The 13411-nt window shown below is 42.7% G+C and overlaps 1 protein-coding gene across 1 annotated transcript in view; it reads left to right on the top strand.

Moving 5' to 3' along the window:
- LAMA2 (laminin subunit alpha 2) overlaps positions 1 to 13411 on the top strand; it is a 633073-nt gene that overhangs the window by 253284 nt on the left and 366378 nt on the right. Inside the window, exons 5-6 of the mRNA XM_038760171.1 lie at positions 9054 to 9233; positions 12268 to 12357. Of these exons, the coding sequence (XP_038616099.1) occupies positions 9054 to 9233; positions 12268 to 12357 (270 nt within the window). The remainder of the gene's footprint in view (positions 1 to 9053; positions 9234 to 12267; positions 12358 to 13411) is intronic.

Below are 13411 nucleotides of genomic sequence, written 5' to 3'. Positions count from 1 at the left end.
TCACCTTGCCCCCTCCTACCTCACCTCACTACTCTCCTACTACAGCCTAGTCCGCACACTTTGCTCCTCCGTTGCTAACCTTCACACTGTAATTCAATCTCTTCTATCTTGACATAGACCCCTGGCACACAACCTGGCTCTGGCCTGGAGCACCCTCCCTCCTCAAATCTCACAGACAATTACTCTCCCTGCCACATCTCAAAGCCTTACTGAAGGCATATCTCATCCTAGAGACCTTTCTTCCCTGACTAAGCCCTCCTTACCTCTTCTCCCACTCTCTTCTGCATCACTCTGACTTGCTCCCTTTATTCACCCCCACTGCCAGCCCCACAGCGCTTATCTACATAGCTGTAATTTATATGTTTATGATAATGTCTGTCTCCACCTGTAGACTGTAAGCCCGTTCTGAATGTATCTATTTATTATATTGTATTCTCCCAAGAGCATAGTACAATGCTCTGCACACAAGAAGCACTCAGTAAATAGGATCTAATGAATTGAATGACTGAGTGAATGATCTGCAGAGGGTGTTTAATACTCTCCTGGGAGAAAACAGCTATAATAATAATGATGGCATTTGTTAAACACTTACTATGTGCAAAGCACTGTTCTAAGCGATGGGGAGGATACAAGGTGATCAGGATGTCCCATGTGGGGCTCACAGCCTTAATCCCCATTTTGCAGATGAGGTAACAGAGGCACAGAGAAGTTAAGTGACTTGCGCAAGGTTACACAGCTGACAATTGGCGGAGATGGGATTTGAACCCATGACCTCGGACTCCCAAGCCCGTGCTCTATCCATGGAGCCACACTATAAAAAAACAGAGGTGGTTTATCAAACTCTATCAGCCATGTGCAAAACCAGAAATATATATTGGCAATGGAGAGCTAAACATAGACATGTAATTCCATTACCTAGGTAGCACACTGACCAAAAACAAATTGAGAATGGCAGCACATCCTTTGGGAAACTGTCAAATAGAGTGTGGCAGCAGCATGGTGTCATTCTCCAGACCAAACTCCAGACTGTAAGACTGTCCAACTTAAGGCTGGAAGATCTGGATCTCACACAGATGTCAAACCTGGCTACACGAGCAGTTCCATCAGTGTCACTTACAGCCCATACTTGATATCAAATGACCAGGCAAGATGATCAAACATGTTCTCACAAGCCCGCAACCTTGGTGTCATCCTCGACTCCGCTCTCTCATTCACCCCTCACATCCAAGCCGTGACCAAAACCTGCCGGTCTCAGCTCCACAACATTGCCAAGATCCACCCTTTCCTCTCCATCCCAACCGCTGCCCTGCTCATTCAAGCTCTCATCCTATCCCGTCTGGACTACTGCATCAGCCTTCTCTCTGATCTCCCATCCTCGTGTCTCTCTCCACTTCAATCCATACTTCATGCTGCTGCCCGGATTATCTTTGTCCAGAAACGCTCTGGGCATATCACTCCCCTCCTCAAAAATCTCCAGTGGCTACCAATCAATCTGCGCATCAGGCAGAAACTCCTCACCCTGGGCTTCAAGGCTGTCCATCACCTCGCCCCCTCCTACCTCACCTTCCTTCTCTCCTTCTACAGCCCAGTCCGCACCCTCCACTCCTCCACCGCTGATCTCCTCACCGTACCTCGCTCTCGCCTGTCCCGCCATCGACCCCCGGCCCACGTCATCCCCCGGGCCTGGAATGCCCTCCCTCTGTCCATCCGCCAAGCTAGCTCTCTTCCTCCCTTCAAGGCCCTGCTGAGAGCTCACCTCCTCCAGGAGGCCTTCCCAGACTGATCCCCTTCCTTCCTCTCCCCCTCGTCCCCCTCTCCATCCCCCCATCTTACCTCCCTCCCTTCCCCACAGCACCTGTATATATGTATATATGTTTGTACATATTTTTTTACTCTATTTATTTAATTTATTTGTACATATCTATTCTATTTATTTTATTTTGTTAGTATGTTTGGTTTCTGTCTCCCCCTTTTAGACTGTGAGCCCACTGTTGGGTAGGGACTGTCTCTATATGTTGCCAATTTGTACTTTCCAAGCGCTTAGTACAGTGCTCTGCACATAGTAAGCACTCAATAAATACGATTGATGATGATGATCAAACATGACAACAAAACAAAGGATAAGCTTTTTAAATGCACAATGTAACATCCTTTGTGTATGCACATTGTCCCTTTCAGGCTCACATTCAGAGGTAAAGTTTCACCGTCAGTGATGTTTAGACTGTGAGCCCACTGCTGGGTAGGGACTGTCTCTATATGTTGCCAATTTGTACTTCCCAAGCGCTTAGTACAGTGCTCTGCACATAGTAAGCGCTCAATAAATACGATTGATGATGATGTCTTCAAATATGAAGGACAACTATAACTAGCTGGGATACATATTTCCATGACTTCAGAGGTCAATCTTTCCCTTCAGCCCCCTGCAATAACAGTGGGGAGGAATGTAATATTGAAAACTGTAATAGCAGAGTCCTCATCAATTTATAACAACAACAATGATGACAGTAACAAAAAAAATAAAAAGCTACACCTGCCTTCCCAGTTGCCTCCCAGCACAGTGAAAGTAGAGTTGAGAGTAGAAACATATCTTCTGGGAAGATGTTTGACCTCCAGATAGGAGGTCCCAACCCTCAGAAAACATGCTAGATTATCAGTCAATCAAATCATATTTATTGAATGCTTATTGTGAATAAGCATTCAATAAACGAGTACTGACTAAGTGCTTATTCAGTGAATTGGAATTACACAGAATTACTCAGTTCATTCTAGGGAAAGTGTTCTATCCAATGCGGTGATTTATTTTAAAGAAAAGTGAACATACAAAACCCGCTACAAACAGCATGGCCAAACAGCTGGGTGGTTTTATATCCCAGGAACAGCTTGGGAGTAACTATCCTCAGAAGATCGCTTGGCAAAGCAGCTCATTTCAAATGCCTAAGCTGTGAGGAGGAGAAATGTTCTTTTGCTGAGTCCTTTAAGTAGCTATCATATGGTTTATTTGTTTAAATGAGAACATGTGCACCATTTACAAAGGAAATGAAAGAACCTGAATGTTGAAATCCAGAATGCGGAAATTCCATGTTCAGCCTAAGTATACTTCACCAGAGCATTAAATCAGACCAGTCTGCCCCAAGTTAAACACTTCCTATATTAAACTCCTAACCTAATCACAGGAGAGGCTTCCTTTTGCCTTCGTGCACCATAGGTGCATGTCAGAATGGGGTTTTTACTTCCTAATGATGAAGTTAGAATTATTTTACAATTTGACTCCCCTCTATCAACCCCACCTGTTTTTCACATACATCTTTTGGTTCATTTTTCTTTACTTTCCCCATCTTCTCTGTTTTCTGCCCCAAGACCTCAGTCTCACTTGTCCCATGCCCCTTTGAAGCCTCCATCACTGTGATGAGAAGCAGTATTGCCTAGTGGATAGACCATGAGCCTGGGAGTCTTAGGATCTGGGTTCTAATCCTAGCTCCACTATGTGTCTTCTGCGTGACCTTGGTCAAGTCACTTCTCTGTGCCTAAGGTACCTCATCTGGAAAATGGGGAATAAGACTGGGAGCCAATTAACCTGTGTGACCTGTATGTACTCCAGTGCTTAATACCATACCTGGCACATAGTAAGTGCTTAAGAAATACCATTATTCCTCTGTGCTGTACATTCCCCATGTTGTTTAGGAAGGTGAGCAAAGAGCACCTGGACACTAATAATAATAATCTTGATATTTAGTAGAGCTTCCTATATGCTAAGCACTGGAATAGACACAAGATAATTAGACCAGACACAGTGAGACCATATAGAGAGGAGGGAGAACAGGTACTTTACTCCTATCTTACAGTCAGTGGTATTTACTGAGCCCTGGGTATGGAACACTGTACTAAATGTGTGGGAGAGTTCAATACAATAGAGTTGGTGAACATGATCCATGCCCTCGAGGACCTGCAATCTACTGGATAAGAGAAAAATGAAGCAAAGATAATTTGTTTACCCGTGGTCCCACGGTGAGCAAGTGGCAGAGCAGGGACTAGAACCCAGGAATCCTGACTTCCAGTTCTGTACTCTTTCCACTAGACCAGGCTGATAAACAAGAGGTAAGGTTTAAGACTGCAGTCAGTACTATGAAGGATTTAAGAATCTTGTTAATTACTTGATTTTCTTCACACTATTTAAAATATACATATGTGTGTGTGTGTGTGTGTGTGTCTATATGTATATTTAGTGTCATTCTGTTGACAGAGCTATGGCTAGCTGTAGGTGTAGAAATTCAAGCAGGCCCATATGTCTCCTAAAAAGAAAGAGGTATTGGATGGCTACCAACCAACTGCATGCTTGCTCAATCCCAACCCTAACCCCTTGATATCCCTGGCTTCTAATCCCACACATGCCTGCTGTGTGATCTTGGCTCAAGTCACTTAATGTCTCTGTACCTCAGTTCTCTCAACTGCAAAATGGGGAGTCAAACTTGTTCTCCCTCCTACTTAGACTGCTAGCCCCAAATGGAATCTGATTACCTTGGTACAGTGCTTGGCAAAAAGTAAGCACTTAACAAATATCATTATTATTATTACCATTATTATCATTATCTGTAAAGGGGGAGCAATGTACTCTTGACCGCCAAGGCCTCATCTTCACCACTACCCCTGACACCATTCCATAAGGTTCAACTCACCTTGGACTGCAGCAACTGTAGGATTTAAGCTGGGACACAACTGTGCTTGCAGCAAGTTGAACAAAGAGCAGCAGTCAACGTTTTATCAATCAATAGCATTCATTGAGGACTTTCCCTGTGCAGAGCACCATTCTAAGCACTTGGGAGAGCACAACAGAGTTAGTAGGCATCATCCCTGCCTTCAAGAAACTTCAATCAAGCTGCGGAGACAGACATTAAAATAATTTAGAGGTAGGGGGAAGCAACAGATTTTAAAGGTCTCTATATAAGCAGTATCAATAAATCATTGGCATTTATTTTGCCTGTCTCTCCTTGTAGACTATATGCTCCTTTTGGGAAGGGATTGGGTATACCACCTTTGTTATACTGTGCTCTACCAAGAGCCTGGAGAGTTTCCAGTACTCTATCAGTCTCGACTATGGGAGGGAGAGTAAAGCAGAGGCATACCCTTTCCATTCCTAGCTTGGGCAGTGGCTAGAAATTGGAAGGCAATCTGCTACAAGTTAAAACTCCCTTGTGCTGGGCAGTAGCAGCAGCATGGAAGGGAGTCAAGGGTGGAGACTCAAGTTTACTGCGCAGAAGGAGGCAATGGTAAACCACTTCTGTATTTTTACCAAGAAAACTCTATGTATATACTACCAGAATGATTGCAGGTGGAGGCTGGGCATTCTGGGAGAGATGTGCCCATAGTGTCACTATGGGTGGGTGACAACTCCACAGCTTAAGACAAGTCAAGACCAAGAGCTTGGTACAGTGCTCTGCACATTGGAAGAGCCCAATAAATACCATTGATTTATTGAGTGCCCATCATGTACAAAGCAGTGTGCTACACACTTGAGAGACTCCAGCAGAAGCAGGGCAGACATTCCTTGATCTTGAGGAGCTTACAGTGGGGGAGGCAGAAAAATTGACTTCTAAGTGGGAGCAGGAAAAAGAGAGAGGATTATTATTATTATTATTATGGTATTTAAGTACTTACTATGTGCCAGGCACTGTACTAAGCACTGAGGTGGCTACATGCAAATTGGGTTAGGCACAGTCCCTGTCCCACGTGGGGCTCACAGTCTCAATCCTGTAAGTGAGGCCCAGAGAAGTGAAATGACTTGCCCAAGGTCACTTAGCAGACAAGTGGCAGAGCCAGGATTAGAACCTTCTGACTTTCAGGCCCGTGCACCAGGCAGCAGCTTCTCACTACGCCATGCCGCTTCTCTCTCTCTTCTATCTCTCTCTCTCTCTCTCTCTCTCTCTCTCTCTCTCTCTCTCTCTCTCTCTCCTCTTTCAAGCACTAAGTACAGCACTCAATAATATGATTGAATTAATGAATTCTAAATAGATGTCTCCAGGTGTGACAGCCTGAATTCAGCCCTGAACACATGAGCTTTAAAATGTCTTCTTAAAGAGCACGAGGCCTTTCTTATTCATTCAATCGTATTTATTGAGCACTTCCTCTTTAGACTATAAATGGCAGTTAACCTTTTTTATGTTATTTATCAAGCACTGACTCTGTATCAGGCACTGTACTGAGTTCTGGGGTAGATAGAAGCCAATCAAGTTGGACACAGTCCATGTCCCACATGGGGCTCACAATATTAGCTCTCGGTCTATTCTTCCTGGAATTGGCATATTGTCAGCTGCAGCATTGGTCTTCGATGGATGAAAAATTAGTCATTTATTCAGAAATTGATGGGTGTTGAATAGATTAAATAAGGTGCAGGGTGTGGCAGAGGAGACTAGGAAAACTTCAACTCTCAAAATCATATTCTCTTCCAGATGAGTAAGGTTGATCGTGACTTGTGTTCTGTGGTCATTCTATTCCAAATCTCAAAGCCTTTTCTGGTTTTTGAGGTCCAGCACTGTGAAGTATGATGTTCTCCTTTAGATTGGGGAAATATCACCACCAGATCCATTGTCCTTACATGAAATACCTCATGTAGTTTTAATGCAGGGAGATTTTTCATTCTCTTACATAGCCATTACATGGTTATTCTCAGCAGTACTTATCTGAGAGACTGCTGAATTTTTAAAGTGAAGTCCTCCATGGGCATTCGATTGGTCAGGGTCTCTATAGGCTCACTTAAAGGAAAATAATTGTGAAGGAACTGCTGAAAATGTTACCTTTCTTGTTAAATAATCCTGTCTTTTCCTATTAAAAAAACCACAATGACAAAAAAACGCATGAAATTTACTATTAGAGTGTTTGAACGGTGCAATTTCAAATTCCACTGTGACCAGCAATCTCTTTCAAGCCGTCTGCAGTTTCAGTCTGTCCTTTGGAAAGTGGCTTCATCTGTTGCTTTCAGGATCTGTCAGTGCTTGATGCCCTGTCCCAGTCTCTCAGTCAGAACAGCATTTTGGCTCAAAACGGGCCACCCATTGCCTGACAGCTCTGTACCAGCAGGGCCTGTCTTTAGCTGTTGTTTCCTGGCTGTTGAGGTAAATGTTGTTTTACTGCTTTGTATCAAGCTCAAATGTGCCTTTGACCAATTTTGTCATCCTAACTCATGTACGCTTGCTCACTCGCATTTGCATTGTATAACACCAAACTAAGCAGCCATTTTCTGTACATGCTACTGAGGCTTGGTCATGGTGTCCCTAGAACGATAGCAAGAGTTGAGGTTTGGGCCTTCTTTTAACTTCTTCCTTCTCTGCCACTGATTCATTTCTGAAAACAGTTGTTTTGTCCTTTAGCAAGAGAGTTAAGTGGCTCATCTTAAGAAATTATGTAAACCACACAGAGACCCTCTTTAAAGATATGATGCAAAATGCTTAACCCCAGTGCAACACATTTGCTTAAGAACTTTTTCCCCCGGCATTTAATGGACATGAAAAGCTACCTTCTCATCTCAAGGTGAATGGAAGTTCTGTATAAGTCTTATCCGATTTCTTCTACCACTAACTCTTCCTCTCTTGTGATTTTCCCATCTCTCTCCCATTAACACTCCTTTTCCCCATATGGAACTTCCTTCCCCTTAAATGTCACTAAATCACACTCTATCAATCAATCAGTGGTATTTGTTGAGTATGTATTGCATAGAAAGCACTACACTAAGTGCTTAAAAGCACTTCCCCCTAGATGGTAAGTTCCGTATGAGCAGAGAACATTTCTACCAACTCTCTCCCAGGTGCTTAGTACAGTGCTCAGCACACAGTAGGCACTCAGTAAGTAACATAAATTGAGTGACGTGATCCCTGCTCACAAAGTCCTCTCCTTGAAAAACTTCCCAAAATAATAATCTCCAAAACACATTTCCTGATCAATCCCTATGTTCTTGTTTGTGTGATCCCAACAGCCACATTAGCACTCACATGCATATTTGGCTGTTTATTTAGTTTTTCCATTTTATCTAATTTATACCTATGGTCAATTATTTATTGTATGTTTTGTCTCTTTTTCCACTTGCCTCTTGAGTGCAACTTCTTGGGGGCAGGAATGGGTTTTTTATGTTTTTTCTATGTTCTCCACAGCCTAGTGCAAAGATCTACTCAAAGTAACCATTTAGTATATATTGCTGATGATAAAAAAGATAGAGTGGTGAAGATGCCCCCACCTAAACCCTAAACATTTTTTTATGATATTCATTAAGTGCTTATTATGTGCCAGGCACTGGACTAAGTGCTGGGGTAGAGACAATTTAATAAGGTTGGACACAGTCCATGTCCCACAAAGGGCTCACACTTTTAGTCCCCATTTTACACATGAGGTAACTGAGGCGTAGAGAAGGGAAGTGACTTGCTCAAGGTCACAGAGCAGACAAGTGGCAGAGCTGGGATTAGAACCGAGGTCCCTCTGATTCCCAGGCCTGTGCGGTATCCACTAGGTAACACCACTTCTCATTGATGTCCAGCATTGTTTTACCAAGCATTCCCGATGCCATTAGAAGAGAAAAATTAGTGAATTAGTTGGAACATTTTCCTGACCCGGCAGCGTGGTTTAGAGGAAAGAGCACAGGCTTGGGAGTCAGAGGGCATGGGTTCTAATCTCAGCTCTGCCACTTGTCAGCTGTGTGACCTTGGGCAAGTCACTTAACTTCTCTGTGCCTCAGTTACCTCATCTGTAAAATGGGGATGAAGACTGTGAGCCCCACGTGGGACAACCTGATTACCTTGTATCTGTCCCAGAGCTTAGAACAGTGCTTGGCACATAGTAAGCCCTTAAGAAATACCATTATTATTATTATTGTTTCAAGTTATTATATTCACTCATGAATACCTAGTAACCAGGTGCAGGAGCGGCTTGAAGCACAATAGGATAAGTGGTGTATATACAAACTGACATTTAAGAAGTCTCTTTAGCTGGAACTCTGAAGCATGATATTAGTGGCCCTTTCCTCAAATGAAGAGGGTGATTCTTGAATTAAATATTTTCAAACTTTTGTTTAGATTCACACATCTTTGATCAATGGAAGACCCAGTGCCGATGATCCTTCCCCTGAACTCCTGGACTTCACTTCTGCTCGTTACATTCGCCTGAGATTTCAGAGGATCCGGACACTGAATGCCGACCTGATGATGTTTGCCCACAAAGATCCCAGAGAAATTGATCCCATAGTGACCAGAAGAGTAAGTTCATCCTTGGGTGTTGATTGAATGGGGGTCTGAACGCTATTAACTGCCTCATTAATTTCTCTGTACTTCAGCTCTTTCATCTGCAAAGTGGGGATTAAATGCCTGTTCTCATTCATTCATTCATTCAATCATATTTATTGAGTGCTTACTGTGTGCAGAGTACTGTACTAAGCGCTTGGGAAGTACAAGTTGGCAACATGTTCTCCTTCCTTGGATTGTGAGGGCAGGGACTGTGACTGATCTATTTGCATTTTAGTTATCCCAGTGCTGAGCACAGTGCTTTACACATTAAGCACATATTAAGTACTTAATAAATACCACAATTATTGCCCTTTTATCTTCATTCAAATTGCCTTCATCAGATGCAAGACTCTGCTATGGTCTGTCAAGCAGCAGTGGTGGATAATTGCCTTCCCTAAAAGTAAAATGCCAGAGGAAAATTTTTAACATCATCTTTCTGACAATTCCTTCAGCATGAGGAGCAACAAAAATAAAAAATGCACCTTTCCAATGGCAAACATTTGTGAGATTAAGAAACGGAGGATCAGCAGGAAGCCGCTGTCAGTTATTATTGTGTTTCATCCCTCCCACAACCCCCACATTGTTCCCTGGTTCATTTAACCTTCCTTAGACAATATCGGTGGAGCAGACATTTTATAGCCAAGTAGCTCAATTACAGTTTTAAAATGTGAAGTTTCAGCGGGAAAGAAAGGAGGATACAATGCACTATTGATCACATCCACCCAGTTAAAGGAGTTATGGACGGGGACGTGGAACCCAAGCTGTTAAGTGCATAGCCGATTTCCACAGCGTAGGCGGGGGCACCAGTTTTGGGCTAATTGCCATCTCTGTGAGCTTCTCAGTGCACGAGGGGAAAACAAGTAGGCCTGAAACAAGGAGGGGAAATGTGGACTGGGCAGGGGGTGATGGATCTGTTTCAAACTTACCCTACTTGCAGACAGGGATCATTACTTCCAAATGATGCTTCTGACGGTAGACAGTCTAGGAACGACTTTTTCATTCCAACCTGGGGAGAAGCATGATAGAGGGGAATGCCGAAGAAAATGACTATAAAACAAAAACTTCTCTGACAGTATATCTGTCATGGGAAGAAAAATCAATGAAAATCAATTGCATCTCCTTTTTACCATCATCTTGGGCATAATGGATGTCTCTCATAGAGGACTGCAATGTTGCTTGGGTCTTTAAAGCAATCCCAGAGACACAGGAACTCCAGTGTGCTTCTGTCAATTACTCTCCGAGGCTCCATGAGTCCCATCTGTGGAGATGCAAATGCAATCTAAAGGGTATTTCTTTTAACCCTCTTTCATTATACATTTTGCTTCTAGCAGCACTGAGTAGCTGCATGTTGGGCTAGTGAAAAGAACCCCTCTCTTCTGCTTCGCCATGACTTGTTCTGTTTGCTCCCCCTGCTCCCAGCCCCGCAGCACTTATGTATATATCCGTAATTTTAATTATTTTTATTTAATGTTTATTTATATTGATGCCTCTCTCCCCACTCCTCTAGATTGTGAGTTCGTTGTGATCAGGATTATCACTCTTTATTGTTGTATTGTACTTTCCCAAGCACTTAGTACAGTGCTCCGAACACAGTAAATGCTTAAGAAAAACAATTGAATGAATGAGAGTCAGATGGCCTGGGTTCTATTCTTGGCTCTGCCCCTTGCCTGTTGTGTGACCTGAGGCTTCAGTTACCTCATCTGTAAATTGGGGATTGAGTACCTGTTCTCCATTCTACTTAGACTGTGACCCTAGACAGGTACTGTGTCTAATAGGATCATCTTGTATGACCGCTTGTGTTTAGCTTAGTGCATAGCACATAGTAAGCACTTAATAAATACCACAGTTATTGTAGGAAAAGCTCTTCTTTCTAGCTTAGCTACCCAACAGTGCAGAGTTTAACAGAACTAGAGTGGGAATTGTAAACTTGGTGAAAACCTAATGTGAAAATTAAGTTATTGACTACTTGGGTCAAAGATGCTGGGTTCCTGCCAGCAGAGTTGCTGTTGGAATTTTGGAGGGGAAAAAAAATCCCCAACCTATCCCTGTCCCACTCTTCACTTTACTCTTTTAATTCAATTTACCCTGACTGGAATTCTTAGTCTCTAAGACAGAACCATCTCAGTTAATGATGCATTTAATGCATTTCCCTGATATGTTACATCAAAGAAAAAAAAAATCCGTGCCTGATGCTTAATGGAGCTGCTGTAGTAATATCAGAATTTCTTCAAGGTGTTGAATGTTTTACATTTTATTATGAGTAACAATGTGTTATCTTCAGCCCAGCCCTCACCCTCCACTCATCTGCAGCTAACCTCCTCACTGTACCTCGTTCTCGCCTGTCCCACCATCGACCCCTGGCCCATGACCTCCCCCTGGCCTGGAATGCCCTCCTTCCACACATCCACCAAGCTAGCTCTCTTCCTCCCTTCAAGCTACTGAGAGCTCACCTTCTCCAAGAGGCCTTCCCAAACTGAGCCCCCTTTGTCCTCTCCTCCTCCCCATCCCTCCCGCCCTACCTCCTTCCCCTCCCCACAGCACCTGTATATATGTTTGTACAGATTTATTACTCTATTTATTTCACTTGTACATATTTACTATTCTATTTATTTTGTTAATGATGTTCATTTAGTTTTAATTCTATTTGTTCTTTCGACTTGACACCTGTCCACATGTTTTGTTTTGTTGTCTGTCTTCCCCTTCTAGACTGTGAGCCCGTTGTTGGGTAGGGACTGTCTCTATATGTTGCCAACTTGTACTTCCCAAGCGCTTAGTACAGTGCTCTGCACACAGTAAGCGCTCAATAAATATGACTGAATTAATGAATGAATGACTTGTGGTAAGGTGCACCGTTCACAATCATTCTAAAACCCATGGCTACACTTTTCTCAATGTGAGTCCTTCAAATAGTATACTTGCTAACCGAGTATTTTCTAACGTTATTTCCAGAAACAAACTTGATGGGATTACCTCCTCTAAACTGAAGTGTCTCTGTTTCCCTTTGCAGTATTACTACTCAGTCAAGGATATTTCTGTTGGCGGGATGTGTATCTGCTATGGTCATGCAAGAGCTTGCCCTCTTGATCCAGCAACAAATGTATGTATATTTATACTACCCTGGGGCAAAATGCAGTCAGGAGACTGCAACATGGTCTCTGATTCACGCTGGCAGTTAGGGCATCCTGCCAACTAATGTCAGGTCCTTACTTGGATAGGGTAGCTACGTGTAACTATTTGTACATATTTACTATTCTATTTATTTTGTTAATGATGTGCGTATAGCTATAATTCTATTTATTCTGATGATTTTGACACCTGTCTACATGTTTTGTTTTGTGGTCCGTCTCCCCCTTCTAGACGGTGAGCCCATTGTTGGGTAGGGACCGTCCCTATATGTTGCCGACTTGTATTTCCCAAGTGCTTAGTACAGTGTTCTGCTCACAGTAAGCGCTCAATAAATATGATTGAAAGAATGAAGCCAAGCTGTGGGGGGATGAGGTGGGTGAGCCGAAACGATAGACTTTGAAATCCGCCTCAACGGTATTTGCACAAGCCTTTTTTTAATGCTTCAAACTGGCCTATTCGTTTCAAAAACTCTTTAGCTGTGATAGCATGCAGTGTGATTTAGCTGAAGGGAAAGTCCAGAATCAGTCAGGCTCTCCATTTCTTTTGCAATATTAATCAAGATTTTTCCTATGCAATGAAATGGGGAAAAAAAGCTTTAGTGACTGTCTCTTTCCTACCTATAAATATTTTTGTGACCAGAACTGGGGATCCAAAGGTCAGAAAGGTTTTGTGTAGTCAAACTGAGAAATATTGAAATATTTGTCATTTACAGGGGGGCTTTTAACTTAACATGAACCCTGTTATTAATTTTAAATAAATAACATAATTCAAACTGACAAGTGGGTTGACTCCCTTTTCTATCTACTGTCTAAATCCAAGGTAGCCATTTCATTGCCACTTATGGTAAGTAAACTTCTGGTAACCAACAAGAGATTAGGGCTGTGTATTACAGAAAGAAGGGTTGTCCCCACAATTCCACAATGTCAGGGCAAAAGAGCAGTTAATGAAGTTCGAAAGATGAGACTTTTAAGATGAAGTTCTCCCCCTCTAGACTGTAAGCTTACTTGTGAACGGAGAACATATCT

This window comes from Tachyglossus aculeatus, chromosome 2 (genome assembly GCF_015852505.1).
Source record: "Tachyglossus aculeatus isolate mTacAcu1 chromosome 2, mTacAcu1.pri, whole genome shotgun sequence".
In the NCBI taxonomy this organism is placed as follows: domain Eukaryota; kingdom Metazoa; phylum Chordata; class Mammalia; order Monotremata; family Tachyglossidae; genus Tachyglossus; species Tachyglossus aculeatus.
The sequence above is the reverse complement of the archived record's forward strand: the minus strand, read 5'-3'. Positions and strand labels throughout refer to the sequence as shown.